At 43.3% G+C, this 23,808-nt stretch overlaps 2 protein-coding genes across 4 annotated transcripts in view; both read left to right on the top strand.

Moving 5' to 3' along the window:
- The window catches only part of kdm1b (lysine demethylase 1B), a 40,823-nt gene extending 38,724 nt beyond the window's left edge, over nt 1-2,099 (top strand). The window contains exons 18-20 of the mRNA XM_082186881.1: nt 261-383; nt 693-845; nt 1,743-2,099. Of these exons, the coding sequence (XP_082043007.1) occupies nt 261-383; nt 693-845; nt 1,743-1,826 (360 nt within the window). The 3' untranslated portion in view covers nt 1,827-2,099. The remainder of the gene's footprint in view (nt 1-260; nt 384-692; nt 846-1,742) is intronic.
- A 7,663-nt stretch (nt 2,100-9,762) lies between these two features.
- The window catches only part of LOC309511335 (collagen alpha-1(XIV) chain-like), a 42,883-nt gene continuing 28,837 nt past the window's right edge, over nt 9,763-23,808 (top strand). The window contains exons 1-5 of one of the 3 annotated variants that reach the window (XM_082186512.1): nt 9,763-11,719; nt 11,940-12,008; nt 16,125-16,241; nt 16,920-17,063; nt 18,977-19,069. In XM_082186512.1, the coding sequence (XP_082042638.1) occupies nt 11,948-12,008; nt 16,125-16,241; nt 16,920-17,063; nt 18,977-19,069 (415 nt within the window). In that variant the 5' untranslated portion in view covers nt 9,763-11,719; nt 11,940-11,947. The remainder of the gene's footprint in view (nt 11,720-11,939; nt 12,009-16,124; nt 16,242-16,919; nt 17,064-18,976; nt 19,070-23,808) is intronic. The other 2 variants (XM_082186513.1, XM_082186514.1) reach the window with 2 other exon arrangements.

The following is a 23,808-nucleotide window of genomic DNA, read 5'->3' as shown; positions in this document are numbered from 1 at the left end:
TCTACGACATGCGCCCACAGCTACGACACGGGAACACTCCTGCCAATCATGCTTGTTTCTGGTTGGTGAAATGAGGTGATTAACCAGAAAATAATGATGGTCATATTTATAGTTTTTTCTAGAAGCCAAAGTAGAGTTTTTACAGTCTTACATTTTTTTATCATCATCAGCCATCATGTGCAGCACACGCCAATAAATACAGTAACAGGGTTACAGGCTACTGTTCTAACAACAAGGTGTGTGTGTACATGTGTGTGCAGGGCGAGGAGTGTGTGCTCATGACGGTGATCACAGGCGAAGCTCTTGCGCTGGTCAGAGATCTCCAGGACTTACAGGTGGTGGATCTGTGTATGAGTGTCCTCAGAGAACTCTTCCAGGAGCAGGTGAGCCTCAACATCAGCTACAGACTTCATCATTTATTCACATTTACATTTTAAGCATTTGGCAGACGCTTTTATCCAAAGCGACTTGCATTACATTTCAAGGTACACATTTACATTCTTATCAATTCTTGCTTTCCCTGGGAATTGAACCCATGACCTTGGCGTTGCAAGCGCCAACACTCTACTGTTTGAGCTACAGGAAAGATATCTATAGATGTTTATCAAGATCCAAATGTCTGACGGGTCATCTGTACTCTTGCTCTCATGACGATCGTCAGTGACTTGTATTGTTCTGATGTGGTGTTGCAGGAGGTTCCGGATCCGGTGAAGTTCTTGGTGACCCACTGGAGCAGAGACCCGTGGGCTCAGATGTCCTACAGCTTCGTGAAGACGGGCGGCAGCGGCGAGGTCTACGACATCATGGCCGAAGACGTGCAGGGAAAGCTGTTCTTCGCCGGCGAGGTCAGACTCCTGTCTGTGTGTCTGTTTATGATCATGCACTGGCATACATCATTTCACTGCACTTCACTGCGAGTGGGAGAAAACAAGGACTGTAGTTTACTTTTTATTTGAATATATTAATATTTGAACCTCATTGATTTACGTCATTGTGGCAGATGTCACTGACTGTTTCATAATTGAAGAACTTTACAGTTATTGAACAGAATTGATCTGAATAATGACTCTATTGTCTTCTGTAGAGCTGCTTTACAACTGAATGTGAATTTATCATTGATTCTGTTACTTTCCTGTTCCCTTTCGAAACATTTGCTAGCGCTAGCAGGAGTGCGACCATTAGCAAGACCAGCTGCTAATAAAGGCAGATGCCCCGCCCCTTCCGGGTTATGCGCCCTGATTGGCTCGTGCAGATACGCCACGTCGCCATCGGTTCATGCAGCTCCCACTGCTTAGCCAATAAGCGCGCGCAGATCACTGCACTGTTATGGCTGTGTGGTAGCACTGCGTTATTGAATAAAAGGCTTAAAAAATCTGAGAAAAAGGAGTTTTCCAATAGCGTCTAGTAGATGCAATACTCGTTCCTGTTATCTCAGGGAACCGAGGTTACGCTAGTAACCGAGACGTTTATTACAGTGAAGCTGCTTTGAAACAATTAGAACTAAAACAAGACACAGGAAGAGTTAATAACTGATATTCATCTCTACTCATTGCTTTACTCATATTTATATGTTTTGAAAGCATTTGTCCCTCTCTTTCTTATATTTATTTTAATGTCTGTCCAGTGTCAGAAACTGCCATGCTAGATTTGTCGTAAGAGTAGTCATAAAACCCCTTACTGACCGCGCTGTTTTTACCAGATGATCATTTTCAGCATTGCTAATTAGTTTCTCTACTCTGCAGGCGACAAACAGACACTTTCCTCAGACGGTGACGGGGGCGTATCTGAGCGGAGTGCGTGAGGCCAGCAAGATTGCAGCGCTGTAGAACCATTTCACTTTCCAGAACCTTCTCATCACAGCAGAACCGTCTCTCCACTGCAGAACCTTCTCACTCTCCAGAACCATCTCACCACTGCAGAACCGTCTCTCCACTGCAGAACCTTCTCACTTTCCAGAACCGTCTCTCCACTGCAGAACCTTCTCATTCTCCAGAACCGTCTCACCACTGCAGAACCGTCTCTCCACTGCAGAACCGTCTCTCCACTGCAGAATACTGCAGAACCGTCTCACCCTCCAGAACCGTCTCTCCACTGCAGAATACTGCAGAACCGTCTCACCCTCCAGAACCGTCTCTCCACTGCAGAATACTGCAGAACCGTCTCACCACTGCAGAACCGTCTCACCCTCCAGAACCGTCTCTCCACTGCAGAACTGTCTCTCCACTGCAGAATACTGCAGAACCGTCTCACCACTGCAGAACTGTCTTACCACTCCAGAACCGTCTCTCCACTGCGGAACCGTCTCACCACTGCAGAACCGTCTCTCCACTGCAGAACAGTCTCGCCACTCCAGAACCGTCTCACCCTCCGGAACCGTCTCTCCACTGCAGAACCGTCTATCCACTATCGCAGTGCTGTAGGACTATGATCATTACAAGTGACCTGAGGACACACACACTCACAATCTCTCTCTCTCTCACATACACACACACACACACTGAAACTGTGATGGCAGTGCTCAGTGATGTCAGATACACACGTCTGTCTTTCTGCAGTTGTTTTACTGGCTGTATTTATGAACTTTCATTTCACCTTTTACGTTTTGAAGTTGTTAAACATCACAGTTCGACACCGTGTTATGAGCTGTAGTTTGTTTCGCTTCACAGCTTAAATATTATTTTATGTCGATGTGATTCTCTGCCGGATGTGTTTTGTACGTTTATGTAAAGAGATGCACATGAAGCTTTATTCTGTGAATTTCATTTTGTCTTAGACACCTGTTCAAATGAACTCTGGAAATATTTTGCTTAATTAGAGGGTGATGTTCCTTCTTTCTTTTTCCTTTATCAGATGTTCTAAAAAATATTAAAAATGGTAATTTATTCAACAACTTTTTGTCTTTTGATTGTTTATATCTGAGTTCAGATGTGTGTTTCTGAAAAATTGCAGTTATTCAGTCCCATTCAGATGATGCACTGTGGAGTGTTTGGGAATATTCACATAATTTCTAAAAATAAATCATATTACTACAAAAAAATAAAATAATCATTTTAGAAGAGAAAAAAACGCTCCTGTAGTCCCTGGACGAGGAAGACCTGGAGTCCTTCCCGCAGCACAGATAGTGGCTGGCTTTCCCCCTCCGACACGATCCAGATCAGAATCAGCTCAGCGACGGTCGTCCTCCTGTTCACACATGGAGCCCGATGCGATCTGGAGAGACTAGCACAAACTGCTAACCCAATCAGCGCGTCTCGGCCTGTCTGTGAACATGCAGAAGAGCTTCAGCCTCTCAATCATCACATTCCTGTGGATTCGCCATTGATGATCGCGCACCTGTCATGAGAACGGGTTCAGGCGATACTCACTGCCCCGACTGCGTGTGTTCAGGACAGAGCGTCCCTCTGAAGCCCGTTCAGACACTGCTAGGCTAACGGCAGCGGCAGCTTTAGCTTGGGTTTGCTGTACATGAGGCCACTGCAGCTTTAGCTGAAAGATCGAGTTCCGCGAGAATGGTTTGTGGAAAAGCGTGCATTTCTGCCGTTCGTGAGAGATCACTACGGCACTGTGTCGAGAGACCGACCTAGAAAGGGAACATTCCGGGTTACGTAATATAACCCTGGTTCGCTGAGGGTAGAGACAGTGCGCAAGTTACTTTGCTTTACATGTATGCTCTCACTCGCAGCAAGATTCTGAGGCAATAGCACTCTGTGCTGCGCTATATAGCTTGAGTGTGCGAGCGCCATTAGCTATTGCAGTTGTAATGGCTCGATTCAGATATTTTTGGTGAAAGGAGTTTCCCTAAAGCGTCAGCTAGTGATGCAGTGTCTCGTTCCCTCTCTCAGGGAACCATGGTTACGTTAAGTTGAGGGACTTTAAGCTACAGCTGCTGATGGAACGGCTACGGTGTTCTGGCGTTCTGTTGCGCGACTTTAACTGTTTTAACACTTTCGTGATGTTCTGACTGTAATCGTCTACTACGGGAGAACAGCTGATTTGCTGTAGTCGTTAATACGTCACAGATTAGATGAGTAAATGTTATATTTTATGGTTATGTGGCATTTTAATCGTATCATAATTTAATGGCAAATTTTTTTTTTATTACTTTTTTTGTGTTTTGCTAAATGATCCAGTACGCCGTCCTCTTTTTGACTGTTGCGTTCTATGGCGACGGCAGATAACGGTTCCATCAGCAGCTGCTGCTTAAAGACCCTGTCTCTGCTGTTCTGGTGGGAGTCAGAGATTCTGCATGTGGAAGAAAGAGAGAGTGTCTGAAATTCTAATCATATTGTGTGGAAGAAACGAAAGCTCCCAAAAAAAAAAAAAAAAGGGGTTTTGTTTTTTTAGCTTTACACTTTTGGTTTTTCTTAAACTTTGTCTTTTCCATTTGGGAAACTCCTGGATGTCAATTCAAACACACACGTTCTGCAGGATGAGAACAAATGGCGTTTCTTGTGAAACACTACCATGATCAGTCCACTAGATGGCAGCAAAAGAGTAAGAGGGAGACAGAATCTTGTGTTTGTGTGTGAGAGAGAGAGAGTGTGTGTGTGTGAGAGACAGAGAGAGAGAGAGAGAGTGTGTGTGTGTGTGTATGTGTGAGAGAGAGAGAGAGAGATAGTGAGAGAGTGTGTGTGTGTGTGTGTGTGTGTCTGAGAGAAAGAGAGAGAGAGTGTGTGTGTGAGAGAGAGCGAGAGAGTGAGTGTGTGTGTCTGTGTGTGTGTGAGAGAGAGAGAGAGTGTGTGTGTGTGTGTGTGTGTGTGTGTGTGTGTGTGTGTGTGTGTGTGTGAGAGAGAGAGAGAGAGCGAGATAGTGAGTGAGTGTGTCTGTGTGTGTGTGTGTGTGTGAGAGAGAGTGAGTGAGTGTGTGTGTCTGTGTGTGTATGAGAGAGAGAGTGAGTTTCACTGCTGCAATGAAGGTGGTAAATGACGTTTTTGTTACACTTGACAAGAAGCAACATTCGGCATTACTCTTTATTGACCTACAGGTCCAAAAGCTTTCGATACAGTTGATCAGGAAGTTTTGAAACTTACTTATTAACTCAGGACTTTCAGAGCAAGCAGTTGCTTGGTTCTCAAATTACCTTAGTGATAGGTCTCAGTGTATTAGATGTGATGGTCTATGTTCCAGTACTGTAGCAGTCACTAAGGGTGTACCACAGGGCTCTGTATTAGGTCCACTTTTATTCACTTTTTACATAAACAGTATGGGTCAAAATGTGTTAAATGCTAATCTTCATTTTTATACTGATGATACTGTCATATATTGCAGTACGTCAACTCTTATACAAGCAATTGAATATTTGCAAAATGCGTTTATTGAAGTCCAAAACACCCTTATGCAGCTGAAATTAGTTTTAAATGGAGATAAGACCAAACTTATGTTGTTTACTAAATCTAGGACCAGGCCACAAAGCCTCCCTCCGATCGTCACTACGGGGGGAAGTGAAATAGAGGTTGTTAACTCCTATAAATACCTGGGTCTTTTGATTGATGACTCCCTGACAGTTAAACCACATGTGCTGTACCTGGTGAAGAAGCTGAGGCTAAAATTGGGTTTTTATTTTCGAAATAAGTTGTGTTTTTCTTTTAATGTAAAAAAACGACTTGTGGCCACCACTTTCTTATCTGTTCTGGAATATGGTGATCTTTTATATATGATTGACACAGCTTACCATGCTTCAAAAGCGCTGACTCCCCACTGTGAGCTATACTCTCGGGTTGGACTCGCCACTGTGAGCTACACTCTCGGGCTGGACTCGCCACTGTGAGCTACACTCTCAGTTCAGTTCAGTTCAGTTCGAGTTTATTTATCCCTTAGGAAATTGGTTTTGCACAGGTGCTGCACATCACAAAAAACACTCACATAGCAAACACTCACATAATAAACACTCATGATTACAGATTATTTAACATTAGAATAGCAGTTGGTATGAATGAGTTCTTAAACCTCCTTGTTCTCCCTCCCATTACTCTATATCTACGTCCTGATGGAAGAATAACAAACTCTTTGTGTAATGGGTGTGTTGGGCAATTGATTATCGCAAAGGCTTTTTTGACAACATGTCCTTTAAAAATGTCCTGGGGCAGTATCTGCTGAGCTCCAATCACTTTCGAAGCAGTCTTTATCAGTTTGGTTATTCTGTTTCTGTTGGACAGGCTAATACAATGAAACCATACAATGTCACAATAAGAAATTACGGATTCAATAAAACTCCGATAAAACAGTGTCATTAACACTGAGCATACTTTAAAAGAGTTCATTTTTCTTAGGAAAAACATACGCTGCTGAACCTTTTTACAAATGGCATCTGTGTTAGCATTAAAATTTAATTTATTATCAATAACTGTACCCAGATAACGATATTCATCCACAAACTCAATATCTCTTCCATTTATGACAGTAGGAGAAACTGAAATGGCAGATTTTCCAAAATCTATGATCATGTCTTTGGTCTTTGATATATTTAGACTTAGGTTACATTTTGCACACCAGGAGACAAAGTCCTCCACCACTGGGCCATGGGATGTCTCCTCATTTACAAGAAGACTCACAATCACAGTATCATCCGCGAACTTTAACATATACCTATTGTCAAATGTGCTCCTACAATCATTAGTATATAAAATAAAAAGAAGAGGGGAAAGAACACACCCTTGAGGCGAGCCAATAGAAGAACATAATTTGGAAGAAAGCAGATTATTGACTCTCACACACTGGGTTCTATTTGATAAAAAATTCACGATCCATCCTACTAGATTAAGATCAAGGTTAAATAATCGAACTAATTTTTCGGCTAATACATGTGGCTTGATTGTGTTGAATGCAGATGAGAAATCAATGAAAGCTAGCCGTGCCCTTGTTTTTGGGGTCTCCAGATGTTGGGCTACTAAATGTACAAGAGTGGTTATAGCATCCTCAACCCCCCTCCCTGCTCTGTACGCAAACTGGAGAGGATCTAAATTATCTTCTACATACTTCAATATCTCCATTCTCACAATTTTTTCAAATGTTTTCATCACTAATGAAGTGAGGGCTACCGGTCTAAAATCATTTAAAACCTTCGGACTCCTACATTTCGCCACAGGAACAACTATGGCATGTTTCCAGATTTGTGGTACAATTTGAGTTCTAACTGACATGTTAAAAATCTCTGTGAATATGCCACTTAGCTGTGAACTACATGCTCTCAACACCTTACCACTAATATTATCTGGCCCAGGGCTTTTATTTACTTTTATCCTTTTAAAAAACCTAGCCACCGTAACAGCATCGATACTAAATACAGTAGGCCTATTGCTTTGCCCAGAGTCATACTTCACATTATCGTCATCCACATCAAATCTTAGATAAAATTTGTTAAGTTCATTCGCTAAACACGCATTAGATGTATACCCATTTAAGGATATCGTAGTTCTACTTCCCTGTATGCCTGTCATTAGTTTCATTCCATCCCACACCGCCCTTTGATCAGCATTTAAATATTTTTGTTCAATTTTTTCTTTATAATTAAGTTTTGCCTTTGCAATAGCAGCTCTTACTTCCTTCCTAATGACAGAATAAGCAACTTTATCACCACTTTTAAAAACAACACTTTTCTTCTTAAGAAGATTTTTCAGTTCATTATTAAACCAAGGCTTATTATTTGAATGCCTGGTGATAACCTTTGTATCAATCACATTATCGACACAGAATGAGATATAACTAACCACCACATCAGTCAACTCATTAATATTGTCAGATGGTGCATAAAAAACAGACCAGTCCGTGCACTCAAAACATCCTTGTAGGGCCAATATACCATCCTCATTCCATACCTGGACTGTCCGTGATTCTGTGCCTCTCCTTCGCAGCACAGTCTTATATGTTGGAAACAGGTGCACCACACTGTGGTCAGAGGAGCCCAGAGGGGACTCAGCAACGGATCTGTACGCTCCTCGTATGGATCCATAACATAAGTCAAGAGTCTTATTTCCTCGAGTGTGACAAGTGATATACTGATGAAAATGGCTAAATGTTTTGCTGCAATTACTGCGGTTAAAATCACCCATTACAAGACATGGGGCATCAGGTGAGATGGACTGAAGTCTTTGCAACACAGAGAACAATACATCATTTGCGTTTTTAAAGTTAGCCTTAGGGTGAATATACACAACCGACAAAAACACTTGAGGAAATTCCCTTGGCAAATAATATGGTCTCACCGAAATTGTCAATAGCTCAATGTCCGGTAGGCAAATTTTCTCCCGAACAGTCACATTATTACACCATCTTGGGTTAATATAAAAGCATACTCCACCTCCCTGCCGCTTCCCCGTCGTACATGGGTCACGATCAAGACGTATTGGTACCCCGAATCCATCAATATCGGTCGTAGGATCCATGTCTGCGGCAGTCAGCCACGTCTCGGTGAAGGCTAAAACACACGCATTTCTGAACTCCCGTGTGTGAAATACTCGTGCTTGCAGTTCATCCACCTTGTTTTTCAGTGATTGAACATTTGCCAGGACTATTGAAGGTAGAGGCAGACGTCTCTTCCTTGTTAGGATTCTCACGCGCTGTCGCACGCCACCTTTTTTGCCTCTTTTACGTGTTTTTCTTCTGGTCCTGCCATCTTCTCCAGGACTAAAAAGCTGGCAATCGTTGTAAGCCATAATGTCCTTAAACAGGGGGGAATTTGCAGGTTGCCTCGACATCAAGCTGCCTGTGTTTAGTTCAAGGAGAAGATCTCGGGTGTATTGAATCCGGTTCGGAAATGTTCCAGCAGCAGAGTGAAATAAAAGTATTAAAACCAGCAATGATATCCCCATCTTCCTTAAAGACATCACGGAACAATATTAAATTGTATTAAAAATAAAAAGTAAAAGAGCTACAAACAAACCAAGAGAACTACTCCAACACTCATGAACACAATTACACTCAACTGCAAACACCTGTTGCGAGTCGCCACGTGTGCAGCGCCAACGCTGAGTCTCGGGCTGGACTCGCCACTGTGAGCTACACTCTCGGGCTGGACTCGCCACTGTGAGCTACACTCTCGGGTTGGACTCGCCACTGTGAGCTACACTCTCGGGCTGGACTCGCCACTGTGAGCTACACTCTCGGGCTGGACTCGCCACTGTGAGATACACTCTCGGGCTGGACTCGCCACTGTGAGCTACACTCTCGGGCTGGACTCGCCACTGTGAGATACACTCTCGGGCTGGACTCGCCACTGTGAGCTACACTCTCGGGCTGGACTCGCCACTGTGAGCTACACTCTCGGGCTGGACTCGCCACTGTGAGCTACACTCTCGGGCTGGACTCGCCACTGTGAGCTATACTCTCGGGCTGGACTCGCCACTGTGAGCTATACTCTCGGGCTGGACTCGCCACTGTGAGCTATACTCTCGGGCTGGACTCGCCACTGTGAGCTATACTCTCGGGCTGGACTCGCCACTGTGAGCTACACTCTCGGGCTGGACTCGCCACTGTGAGCTATACTCTCGGGCTGGACTCGCCACTGTGAGCTAGACGTAGAGGCAGATGCCTTAATATGTAAACGTTTTTAGATTGTAAAAATGATTTTAAATGATTTTATGAAGTGTTAGTTTTAGTTTTCTGTTATTTGTCTGTATCTATGTGTTTGTATTATTTTGTATATGCTGCTGCCTGTCTTGGCCAGGTCACCCTTGCAAAAGAGGTTCTTAATCTCAATGCGATTCTCCTGGTTAAATAAAGGTTTAAATAAAAACATTAACAAATATTTACAATATTTCTTTATTTTAAATTTATATTTAATGGTATATCTGTTATAATGCTTTTTTTTGGTATTCCTACATAATTTATCTTTGGAATATATATAGTTGCAATATGTTTTTTTGTCATCTTAAGTGTAATATTAGTTTTTGTCCGGTTTGTGCTGCTGTAACGCCTACATTTCCCGGATAAATATAGTAACTTGTATCTTATCTTAAAAATAAGGGTGTGTGATGTTAAATATGTCTTTTTGATTATCAAAGATGAGTTTTATGGGATAAAATTATTGACTGCAAGGAGACCAACTAATATTAACTAATGGAACTTTGTCATGTAGTGTTAGCATTCATAATGCCTGATGTTACTGGTCTTACTGTGAACAATTCCTCCATGCATTTTGTATTTTTCTTTTATTTAATCAAATCTCAGGTTTGTCGTCTGATGTTTGCAGTGCTCACTTTTCATCATCCAATCAAAACATCATGGATTAAATCAAGTCCTGCCCTATAGTTGTGCATGTGCGATGACACTCTGGACTTGGAAAGTACTGGTGTTTCAGGAAGAGTTGCGATTCACCAAACTCAGGGTTAGAGCGGCTGAGGCGTGATGAACTTATCATCTCTTTTGCTGCATATGATTGTCACTGAGTGACAGATTATTAAGCGGTGATTGAAACCCTCAGCCAGCGGCTTCATGTCAGAGGAGAAGCCTCCACAGATGAATTGTGTGTGTGTGTGTGTGTGTGTTTAAATGAGTGATTGTCAGGCTCGTGACCTGGGGAGGGAGCAGCATTCCAGTGTGCCAGTGCCGACACATCCAGCTCCGTGTGTGTGTGTGTGTGTGAGGGGAGACTCCATTCAAAGCGCCACACTACCATATACTCTTACAACCTCTACATATCTTTACCGAGTTCAGACAGAAATTTGCTCACTAGCACTTCCACTTGCATCCCTTCTGTTGCCTGAAGACAGACCCTAACTAACTATTTAATATCTTACCATGATTCATTATTATATTTAATTCAAAAACAAATAATTTCAGTTACTGTTATTATACACGCTATGAAAACTTTACCTCAGTGAACTGAACCTGTACTCTTACAGTGAGGCTGTAACGCAACACTTCTTCGTGTGTGTTAGTGTGTGTGAAGTGTTTTGGTGCTGTGTTCTTCTCTGTAGAGAAGTGTGATGTACAGTACAGTCATGTACAGTAATTATGAGCCAACCTTTGAACAGTAGTGATTTCTGATGGAGTGTGAGATGCAGCTTTCATGCGGTTGTTTTTCTGTAGACTTTGAATATAATGACACTATTTTCTTCTTTTTTTGAGCTGATTTACAGCTGAGTTGAGCTCTGTTTGCATCATCTTATTATTCTCCTGTTATCACTGTAAAGCTGCTTTGGAACAATCTCTGTATTGTATAAAGAGCTATAAAAATAAAAGCGACTAGACTTGATTAGAGTCATAAAGGAATGGTTCATAAAATTGAAATGTCTACAAAGAGGTTGCAATTATTAGTTATTTTGGATGGCTAACAGCAACATTAGTATTGAGAAACCTGTAAATGTGTCTGTCAGAGGCAGGTTGTCTTCTCTGTGTAATCTTCCTTCATAACCGTCGTTAGAATTTTTTTCCTCACTTTTGATCAGTTAGCCTAGTCAAAAGGTTTGACTTAATGCATTATTCTCTGTCAAACTGATTTGTATATGCCTTTACACAATCCATGGACTGAATGAACCCCGTAATATTGAGTAGAAAGTGAAACAGGACAGTATTACGCTAATGTCGGAGTCTGAGGTGAGACATACCTGTGTTCCAGCGCTGAGGGACGTCGAGGAGTTTAATTAAAGGGCGGGAACTGCTTTGCGCCTGTTCTGAGGGCGGGAAGATTCTGTCACTGCAGTGTGTGCGCGCGCTCCTACAGCACTGGATTATTCCTCTCATCCGATCCTACGATTCTTTTGTGTTTAAGTTGTAACAGCAGGTGAGTGTGATGTTGTCTGATTGATTGAAACTATTAGTTTACACGTTGCACGTTTGACACTGCGCTCTTCAGTAGACTTTGTGTAAATCTGTTTCGTTCAAACTTTTACTGAAGTTAGTGAATTGTGCTGTTGTACTGATGATGTTAAGCGTGTCTGCTAAATGAGTACATGTAAACAGTGACTGAAGGGTGTGATTTTTGAGTTTTGTGTGTTTATCAGCTGAGAGGATGCGGGTTCGAGCGCTGCTGGTCCTGATACTCACGGCAGTCTTCACCGCGCATGCGCAAGGTACGCTATTTCTGTCGTTATTTCTTCTGTTTTGTGGTTTGTTTATCTGTCGATCTCTCATTGTATTGTTCTGTGATTTTATCTGTTGTGCTATCATTCAGTGTTTCTCTATGTTGCATTATCTATTGTTGTAATGTACTATAGTTTTTTCTCTTGTTCAGTCTTATTCTATTCATATTTCATTCTTAAAATGTCCAAATAACACCTGTTGTATTTTAGGTCACCCTTTTGACTTTTGACTAACTGATCAAAAGGGAAAATTTTCACGTTTTCTGTATTAGTTCCTGACATTAGATGTTCCCTTTCACTGCTTAACATTTCCTAAAGCGTGTTGGATCTTATGAAAGGAGGCACTTCTACATGTAGTTCCTCTATGAGGCGTAAAGCGTGTTTGTACGGCGTGTTGTCAGGATCTGTAGGAGATGTTCCTATAGGAAAGGATTCCTCTGTCAGGAGAAGCTGATGACCTGGAGCTCGTCCAGCAGAAACACGTTCAGATCTGTTCCTCAAATACCTCAGGTGTCTGCAGGCTTCAGAGACACAGTTCAGTAAAACAGCCACAACTAGAGCCTTAACGTTTTGGTAATTACACTATAACAATAACGACACCGAGGAACAATATCGCTAGAGTCACTTTCAAAATGAATGTTTCCAGCTGCTGAACTATGAAGTCCGACTATAGAGAGCTGACGCGTTTAAAGCTGCAGTCGACAAAGCTGAACGTTAGAAGTTAACTAGGGCTGTCAATAGATCTCGCACCCTTATCGTGAAATTAAGCAAACATAATTTATCTTGTTTAACACGTTCATTTTGCCATCATTTGCTATATCCAGCAAAGTAAAGCTTCAGACTGAAAGGCTGCGGCTCCTAACCCGTCCTCTCTCTGCTAACGATCATTTTACTGACTAGGATCTTTGAATCTCATTCATCAAAATCAACAAATCTTTTTTTCAAGTAATTTCGTTCATTTCAGCAGAATATAATTAAAATGTTACATGTTAATAGCCAAATTCCCCAAATACATCAGATCACATTCAGAATAAGAAAGAAATGTCAATGCTAGGAAAAGGCCAAATTATTAGACACAGAAATGATGAAGTCATTGCTTTTCTGGGTCTGTTAGTTTACCTCCCGATCCGGGCCGCTCGTCCATCCCGGATCCTCATGATCTGAGCTGTGCAGTCCCGATCCGGGCCGCTCGTCCATCCCGGGATCCTCATGATCTGAGCTGTGCAGTCCCGATCCGGGCCGCTCGTCCATCCCGGGATCCTCATGATCTGATCTGAGCTGTGCAGTCCCGATCCGGGCCGCTTGTCCATCCCGGATCCTCATGATCTGAGCTGTGCAGTCCCGATCAGGGCCGCTTGTCCATCCCGGGATCCTCATGATCTGATCTGAGCTGTGCAGTCCCGATCCGAGCCGCTCGTCCATCCCGGGATCCTCATGATCTGAGCTGTGCAGTCCCGATCCGGGCCGCTCGTCCATCCCGGGATCCTCATGATCTGATCTGAGCTGTGCAGTCCCGATCCGGGCCACTTGTCCATCCCGGATCCTCATGATCTGAGCTGTGCAGTCCCGATCCGGGCCGCTCGTCCATCCCGGGATCCTCATGATCTGATCTGAGCTGTGCAGTCCCGATCCGGGCCGCTTGTCCATCCCGGATCCTCATGATCTGAGCTGTGCAGTCCCGATCCGGGCCGCTCGTCCATCCCGGGATCCTCATGATCTGATCTGAGCTGTGCAGTCCCGATTCGGGCCGCTCGTCCATCCCGGAATCCTCATGATCTGAGCTCCGCAGTCCTGATCCGGGCCGCTCGTCCATCCCGGGATCCTCATAATCTGAGCTGTGCAGTCCCGATCCGGGCCGCTCGTCCATCCCGGGATCCTCATGATCTGATCTGAGCTGTGCAGTCCCGATCCGGGCCGCTCGTCCATCCCGGGATCCTCATGATCTGAGCTGTGCAGTCTGAAGGACCGGATACAGGATTGAGTAGTTCATCTCTCGAGTCTCGGGTTCGAGTCATTCAGCCTTTTGTCACGTAACTGTATGTTGTTATGTAAGTATCTGTGCTTTATCAAAGTGATTTTTCCCATCATACCGATAAAGCATGACCAACTCTTTATTACCACATTCAATATTATGGAAAAGAACCATGACAGAAATTCAAAAAATTATAAATTGTAAGAAATAAAAAAGCTACAGTTTGAGACCAGGAACACAGCATGTAATGTAAGAGTTGGGAACAAACTGACTATGCGCTTGTTTGTAAGGAAGTTTGGGAATTATGAACTCATTTCTGTGTCAATACTCTTTCATGTCACGTGACAAAAGAACGAAAGACTCAGAAGACTCGAGAGGTGAGCCAATCTTTCCTGTTTCCCGTACAAAACCCATAGGATGGTGCGCGCTCAACACAGAGTGAACGAATCACTCTCTGAGACATCGGTGTTCCCGAGTCATAAGATTCGTTCATAACCGACCCGTCACTTACGCTGGTTTGCGTATTATCTGCCGTACAGCGGTGTTTCATCAGTCTGTATCTCACACACACACACACACACACACACCTGAAGCCTCGCGCTCTTCAGAAACACAGAATATGACAGAGCTCGAGTTTTACTGCGAAACACACACTAATAATGTTCTCAGCCTGGTTTTCTTACATGTGCACTGATGATTGTTTGAAGTCTGGGTTAGAGTGATGAGTTGATCTGATTACCAACAGAGAACCGGAGAAGTTTCGGGTTAAAGAGCTGGAATAGAACCGTTCTCTACCAGGGTTACAGGTGTAGGGTTAGGGTTAGGGTTAGGTTAGATGTTACAGGTGTTAGAGCTCAATGTGAGAAACTCACGACTTCTGCGATCATCTGAGTGACGTCAATTACATTAATGACGCAATTTCACTTGCTTCAGACACACACTCTCACACACACACACACACACACACACACACACACACACACACACACACACACACTCAAACACTCTCACACACACCAAGTGGACGCGAGCCAGATGTTTTCCCGCTGTTGAGAGGAAGAGTGTTTTCAGTCGTCCTGCACTAAGGTTGGTGTTCTTCACAGTGTTTAATCTTCTGCCTGTTGCATCCGCTGATCTGAGGAAACTCTCATGACTCTTTACAGAACACAGCCTGTGTGTGTGTGTGTGTGTGTGTGTGTGTGTTACAGAACACGGCCTGTGCTTGTCTGTAGAGACATGAGTGTGTGTGTGTGACGGGAACTGCCTGCTGACTGAGACACAAACTCTGGTTTGTGGGATCATTCAGTGTTGAGAAGAGTGTGTGTGTGTGTGTGTGTGTGTGTGTGTGTGTGTGTGCATGTATTTGTGTGTTCAGCTGTCAGACGGTGACTGTGGTTTTTCCAGTGCCGTAGATTGATGCTCTTTACATCTACACAAACAGACACTTCTTCTGGATTGTTTCCCAAAAGTCTCACTTTCTTCTCAGTCTGTCGTGGCAATAAGCCGAGCAGCCGGTCTCACACACACACACACACACACACACACACACACACACACACACACACACACACACACACACACACAGTCAGTGCTGCAGGTACGAGGAGAAACTGAGACTTTATTCATAACACTGAGTCCAAACCAGATCTGATGCGACTGAAAGTTTGCTTTGGCAAAAAACTCTCTAAAAACAAACTCTAAACAAACTTTGTTTTGGCTTGATTTCAGTGGAAACGACGTCACACCAGTTTATTCTTTGATTTACTCTGATGAACATCAAACTGTTCCGAGGTGTGGATCAGAACATGCAACAAATGCTGTGTGACTTAAATTCACATTTGTTCACCGTAACACTGTTAGAGCTGCGTCGGGTCACGTGTGGTTTGGACACGCGTATTGTTCCTCCCGTTCCTCCCGTTCCTCCCGTTTCATCTGTCTGATACACAGATGATGTTTCAGATCTAATCAAACACCAGCTGTCAGTCAAACTTCACCAGTGATCTGAGCAACGGTGTGTTTGCTGTGCAGCCGGTGCTTGTGATTAGATGGACTGTTGTTCATCAGCTGTACATGTTGACTGCAGGAGGGTGTGTGTGTGTGTGTGTGTGACGCTTTTGTCTCCGCTGTGTTTGCAGTGCCGATGCCCAGAAGGCTTCGCTTCAGAGAGTTGAGCTCCGACAGGCTGAGCGTGAGCTGGAAGGAGCCGAAGGGAGCGTTCGACGGATACACACTCACGTACAGCACTGGCTCAGGTGAGCACTGATACACACTCGCGTACAGCACCGGCTCAGGTGAGCGCTGATACACACTCGCGTACAGCACCGGCTCAGGTGTGCGCTGATACACACTCGCGTACAGCACTGGCTCAGGTGAGTGCTGCATGATGGGAATGGGACGTCCTGAAGCGGGATCTGCCCAGGTATAAACACACAGCGGATGTGTCCGGTAGCGATTTACAGCTAACGCTCCTCATGATCACAATGTAAGGGATAATGTACATCCAGCCGTTTGTTATCTAAGAATATAGGGTGATCAGGATCAGGTCTTCCATTAGCCTGACGGGGGTTTATTCTGAGATAACAACCCGCTTAATGTACATTATCCCACTTATTACACGGCTACTTGCCACGTAAGTAAACAATTAGACACGAAATATTGATCTGAGGTGAAATATTTTATTAGGTCTTTAATCGCAAAGCTTCCGCGGAGAGCAGTTGCAGCGCGACAAGTTTAAACTACACGGACATTTAAGAGATACGGTATACAGTCATACCACTTATTACACAGCATTTCGCCACATTAATAATCTTCCCGTCGCTTAACGATCAAAAGTGGATTCGGACACGCCCTAAGTGCTGTTTAGACCATGTGCTTAGATCGCTAAAATAGGGCCCGATATCTGAAAGTGTTGCTGTCTGTGTTGTGTTCAGCAGGAGCGGAGCGTGAGCTGAGCGTGAGTAAGTCTGAGCCCAGAGCCGTGATCGAGGGGTTCGACCGCAGGAGAGAGGTCACTGTGAAGGTCATGGCCCTCAGAGGGACGGAGCGGAGCAAAGCACTGCAGGGCAGATACAGCGGTCAGTGTTTTACTCTCACCCTACAGACACCTGCATCTAACTAACCCATATCAGCTGTGCTCCTGATGTTCCTCTGACTGTGCTCCTGATGTTCCTCTGACTGTGTTCCTGATGTTCCTCTCTCTGTGCTCCTGATGTTCCTCTCTCTGTGCTCCTGATGTTCCTCTGACTGTGTTCCTGATGTTCCTCTGACTGTGTTCCTGATGTTCCTCTCTCTGTGCTCCTGATGTTCCTCTCTCTGTGTTCCTGATGTTCCTCTGACTGTGCTCCTGATGTTCCTCTCTCTGTGCTCCTGATGTTCCTCTCTCTGTGTTCCTGATGTTCCTCTGACTGTGCTCCTGATGTTCCTCTCTCTGTGCTCCTGATGTTCCTCTCTCTGTGCTCCTGATGTTCCTCTCTCTGTGTTCCTGATGTTCCTCTCTCTGTGCTCCTGATGTTCCTCTCTCTGTGTTCCTGATGTTCCTCTGACTGTGTTCCTGATGTTCCTCTCTCTGTGCTCCTGATGTTCCTCTCTCTGTGCTCCTGATGTTCCTCTCTCTGTGTTCCTGATGTTCCTCTGACTGTGTTCCCGATGTTCCTCTGACTGTGTTCCTGATGTTCCTCTCTCTGTGCTCCTGATGTTCCTCTGACTGTGTTCCTGATGTTCCTCTGACTGTGTTCCTGATGTTCCTCTCTCTGTGCTCCTGATGTTCCTCTGACTGTGTTCCTGATGTTCCTCTGACTGTGTTCCTGATGTTCCTCTGACTGTGTTCCTGATGTTCCTCTGACTGTGTTCCTGATGTTCCTCTGACTGTGTTCCTGATGTTCCTCTGACTGTGTTCCTGATGTTCCTCTGACTGTGCTCCTGATGTTCCTCTGACTGTGTTCCTGATGTTCCTCTGACTGTGTTCCTGATGTTCCTCTCTCTGTGCTCCTGATGTTCCTCTCTCTGTGTTCCTGATGTTCCTCTGACTGTGTTCCTGATGTTCTTCTGACTGTGTTCCTGATGTTCCTCTCTCTGTGTTCCTGATGTTCCTCTGACTGTGTTCCTGATGTTCCTCTGACTGTGTTCCTGATGTTCCCCTCTCTGTGTTCCCTGATGTTCCTCTGACTGTGCTCCTGATGTTCCTCTGACTGTGTTCCTGATGTTCCTCTGACTGTGTTCCTGATGTTCCTCTGACTCTGTTCCTGATGTTCCTCTGACTGTGCTCCTGATGTTCCTCTGACTGTGCTCCTGATGTTCCTCTGACTGTGTTCCTGATGTTCCTCTGACTGTGTTCCTGATGTTCCTCTCTCTGTGCTCCTGATGTTCCTCTCTCTGTGTTCCTGATGTTCCTCTGACTGTGTTCCTGATGTTCTTCTGACTGTGTTCCTGATGTTCCTCTGACTGTGTTCCTGATGTTCCTCTGACTGTGTTCCTGATGTTCCTCTCTCTGTGTTCCTGATGTTCCTCTGACTGTATTCCTGACGTTCCTCTCTCTGTGCTCCTGATGTTCCTCTGACTGTGTTCCTGATGTTCCTCTGACTGTGTTCCTGATGTTCCTCTCTCTGTGTTCCCTGATGTTCCTCTGACTGTGTTCCTGATGTTCCTCTCTCTGTGTTCCTGATGTTCCTCTGACTGTGTTCCTGATGTTCCTCTCTCTGTGCTCCTGATGTTCCTCTGACTGTGTTCCTGATGTTCCTCTGACTGTGTTTCTGATGTTCCTCTCTCTGTGCTCCTGATGTTCCTCTGACTGTGTTCCTGATGTTCCTCTGACTGTGTTCCTGATGTTCCTCTCTCTGTGCTCCTGATGTTCCTCTCTCTGTGTTCCTGATGTTCTTCTGACTGTGTTCCTGATGTTCCTCTCTCTGTGTTCCCTGATGTTCCTCTCTCTGTGTTCCCTGATGTTCCTCTCTCTGTGCTCCTGATGTTCCTCTGACTGTGTTCCTGTCAGGATCAGGATTGGGATTGGGATCGGAGGTGAGTGTCGTCGGTGTGTCGCTCCATCAGCAGGACAGTGACCGATTGAATAATGACATCACTGAAGGTGAGGAGAAACGGCACTGAAGATGAAGCTGATCAGTGAATCCCATGTACAGTCGCTCTGTTTATAAATCGCTTGACTTGTTAAAAAACATTCCAACGGTTGGCGTCACACAGCTATAAGCAAGAAATAATAGTAACACTTTATAATACTGTTCCTTCATTAATGAATAACTGCACAGGCACAATGAGTAACGCACTATTAACATTCTAGTAACTACTATTAACTAACAAGAAACTCTGATTAATGAATTAGTAAGTAATAGCGCTCAGTTGAATTTGGTAGTTCACTGTTAACTAATCAGTAACTACTATTATTCATTCCTCACTGAAGACTACTATACACAGGTTCATAATTAACATGAATAATACAATTGTAAGCTTTTGAGATTTTTGTAAGATTTTGAATAGGCAAGGCAAGGCAAGTTTATTTATATAGCACATTTCATACACAATGGCAATTCAAAGTGCTTTACATAGGAGAAATTAAAATAATTAAAAGAAATAAGAATAATTAAAACAGTTTAGAAAAATAAAATAAAATACAGTACAGTACAGTACAAACAGTCGGACGAACAGCGGCACAGTGCTCATTCAGTAAATGCATAGCTAAACAGAAGTGTTTTGAGTCTGGATTTGAATGTGACCACTGTAGGAGCACATCTGATCTCTTCTGGAAGCTGTTCCAGCATAATAGCTAAAAGCAGACTCACCATGTTTAGAGTGAACCCTTGGTATTTCTAGATGATATGATCCTAATGATCTGAGTGATCTGTTGGGTTTATATTCAGTGAGCATATCTGCAATGTATTGAGGTCATAGGCCATTGAATGATTTATATACCAGTAATAATACTTTAAAATCAATCCTAAATCTACCTGGGAGCCAGTGTAAAGACCTGAGGACTGGTGTGATGTGTTCATAAGTTCTGGTTCTGCTCAGCGTTCTGTATGAGCTGACACTGTCTTATGGTGTTTTTGGGAAGGCCAGTGAGGAGTCCATTACAATAATCCACCCTGCTGGTGATGAAAGCATGCACAAGTTTCTCTAAGTCTTGTCTGGAAACAAAGCATCTAATTCTTGCAATATTTTTTAGATGATAGTATGCTGATTTAGTTATTGCTTTGACATGACTACTGAAACTAAGGTCTGGAATAGTAATTCCTTCTGATGGATTTGATAACACTTTAGTCATTACTTGTGTGTTCCCATGATCTTCACTTTAGATGCTGGTCCAAATAATTAGTAATTCCTTTAGAAAGATGTAGTAACACTTGATTCATTACTAATGGGTTACCGTTACCTTTTATTTCAAATTATGCATTATTCATGTTAATTATGAACCTGTGTATAGTAGTGTTCAGTGAGGAATGAATAATAGTAGTTATTGATTAGTTAATAGTGAACGACCACATTCAACTGAGTGCTATTACTTACTAATTCATTAATCAGAGTTTTTTGTTAGTTAATAGTAGTTACTAGAATGTTAATAGTGTGTTACTCATTGTGCCTGTGCAGTTATTCATTAATGAAGGAACAGTATTATAAAGTGTTACTGAAATAATTAACATTTGATACTAAACCTCAGTGTTTCTGTCTTGTTGTCCATCACAAATATCTAAATATTCTTAAATCAAGATACATTTACTGGAGAAGCACAATGACTGAAGTTTTTAAGTCTTGTTTAATGAGAAAACATTAAGTGAGTTTGTGATTAAAACAAGAACAAATATCCTCCAGTCAGAAAAATCTTAATTTAAAAGGAAAACAATCATTTTAATCATAAACTCACTTAATTTTGACTCTTTTCTCATAAAACAAAACTTAATATCTTCAGTAATTGTGCGTCTTCGGTAACTGTATCTTGATTTAGGAATCCATAGACATTAGTGGAAATTATATAGTCTTGTGGGAAATATCTTCAGCACTGAACGTGAGCCTGAAGGCTTTATCGTATGAACTCTTCTAAACGCAGCAGACGAGGTTTACACAAACTATATTTAGACTGAGTTTAAATGGAGGTTTAGCACAGAGACCGCAGAGGCTCATGGGTTTTGGCTCGGCAAACGTGACATTACCGTGGAGATTGATGGCTTGTTTGTGTGTGTGATTTATAATAAACGTGATTATAGGGACTAAAGAGAGAGAGAAACGCGCTGTAAATCTTCCCAGAAGCCTTTACTCGCGTTTATGAACCTGTGGACGCTTTAGATCTGTGCTCTTATGATGAGACTGAGTTGTGCGATTCTGACCTTCAGCCTTCTGATAAATCACACATTATGAACACATTACACCCATTATTAACCCTTTGTGGAACGACCGTTACACTGAAACTGTTCTTGATCCTGCCGTCTCTGCAAGTCTACACTAGATAAATACTTTCATTCTTCTCGTAGGCATGCAGGTGTGCATCTCTGTGGCCTGCAGTCATCGTTGTGTCTCTCTCTCTCTCTCTCTCTGTTCAGTGCAGCTTTAGGTCACTTTTACACTGTAAGACGTGTGTTTATGTGTCGAGGGATTTGGATGATCCCTGATTTTAAAGTCAACATGAAACATTGTTTGTAACTCGTCTGGACACATTTCAGAGTGACATTCAGTATTTTCCCTACAAAGGATTGATTGGACCGGTGAGAAAAGAGTAATCAAAAGAAAATATTTCATGTTGACTGTCACTGAAATTCAAGTTCAAAAGTCAAAGGAATGAACTTGCTATGAACTACACCTTATCTTACCTCACACTGACCCCACTTGACCTCACTTGACCTCACGCTGACCCTACTTGACCCCTCTCTAACCCTTCCGGCTCTTGTTTTAATGAACTACTTCACACTGAAGGGTTAGTGTGTTAAATGAAGTTCAAGCTGTCGATGTGATTCAGAGTCTAAGGTTCAAACGTAGCAAACTGACTGACTGAATGTGGACATTTTGGACAAATAAAGGAAAAATCTATATATTTAGAATATATCTGAGCGATGTTTATCTCTTGTTTAGTTCCTGATCATATGTAAATGCATAATGTAGTTAATCATAGTCAATTATATTAAGCTCTGTCTACATTTGACTGAGTCATTAAAGAAACAAACGTTTAATATTCATGTCTTCAGATGTTTAAGACCCCTGACTTCTGAAAGGACACGTTCCTAATGTGTATAGACTTGACAGAGCACGGCATTATGGGTAAAAGCAAATCTGGGAGTGAAAGATAAATGCAGAGAGTTTAAGGGGAGAAGAGCTGAGATGTGCAGATGAGCGTGTTACAGCACGAACAGCAGAATACACACACACACACACACACACACACACACACACACACACACACACACACACACACACACACACACACACACACACACACACACACACACACACACAAGTAACCTTCATTTATATAGGATGTATTTTATCAATATGGACTGTTTCAAAGCAGCTTTACAGTGATAATAGGAGATTACAGTAACAGAGATTGTTTAGGCTTTACAGCAGATCTAGAATAAAGTTATTGTCCAGATAAAGTTAGTTTTGATTGATTCACTTCCGTTGTAAAGATCATTAGTTATTAACTTAGGGGCCGCTAACACACACCGTTCTCACAGAAAACACTCAACGCACTCCGGCTGTTCATCCACACAACAACAGAGCCTGATGGCTTGAGAATGCAAACGCTGAAATAGGTTCCAAGGTGCAAGCATTGAACATTATTCAATAAAAAAATTTTTTTTATCTCTGCGCAAACTTCAAAAACGCAAACCTGTGAGAACGCTGACGCCGTGCACATGCGGATTACGTGTTTAGTCTATAGATATGCGCATTTTAATATATATGTGCGCAGGCATGTCTTTCTTTACAAATTGACCTCAACAAATTGTCTGGCCTTAAAACAATTTAATACAGAATTATTTATCGGTTCGCGTATCCATGTGAACTGGAATCATTTTGACAACGTTTTATCTGTACTGAGGTAAAGAGAGGGAAAGAGGCCTTCACAGGGGAGAGACTAGTGACACTTCAGGACTGCGCTGTCGTCATGTCCAGGCGCAGGTCCTTCATCAGATCTGGAGTGAGTGTGTGTGTGTGTGTGTCCAGGCTTCATCAGATCTGGAGTGTGTGTGTGTGTGTGTCCAGGCTTCATCAGATCTGGAGTGTGTGTGTGTGTGTGTCCAGGCTTCATCAGATCTGGAGTGTGTGTGTGTGTGTGTCCAGGCTTCATCAGATCTGGAGTGTGTGTGTGTGTGTGGCACAGGTCCTTCATCAGATCTGGAGTGTGTGTGTGTGTGTGTGTGTGTGTGTGTGTGTCCAGGCTTCATCAGATCTGGAGTGTGTGTGTGTGTGTGTGTGTGTCCAGGCTTCATCAGATCTGGAGTGTGTGTGTGTGTGTGGCACAGGTCCTTCATCAGATCTGGAGTGAGTGAGTGTGTGTGTGTGTGTGTGTCCAGGCTTCATCAGATCTGGAGTGTGTGTGTGTGTGTGGCACAGGTCCTTCATCAGATCTGGAGTGAGTGAGTGTGTGTGTGTGTGTGTGTCCAGGCTTCATCAGATCTGGAGTGTGTGTGTGTGTGTGGCACAGGTCCTTCATCAGATCTGGAGTGAGTGAGTGTGTGTGGCACAGGTCCTTCATCAGATCTGGAGTGTGTGTGTGTGTGTGTGTGTGTCCAGGCTTCATCAGATCTGGAGTGTGTGTGTGTGTGTGTGTGTGTGTGTGTGTGTGTGTGTGTGTGTGTGTGTGTGTGTGTGTGTGTGTGTGTG

The sequence above is a fragment of the Leuciscus leuciscus genome (genome assembly GCF_965113295.1).
Source record: "Leuciscus leuciscus genome assembly, chromosome: 12".
NCBI lineage: Eukaryota > Metazoa > Chordata > Actinopteri > Cypriniformes > Leuciscidae > Leuciscus > Leuciscus leuciscus.
The sequence above is the reverse complement of the archived record's forward strand: the minus strand, read 5'-3'. Positions and strand labels throughout refer to the sequence as shown.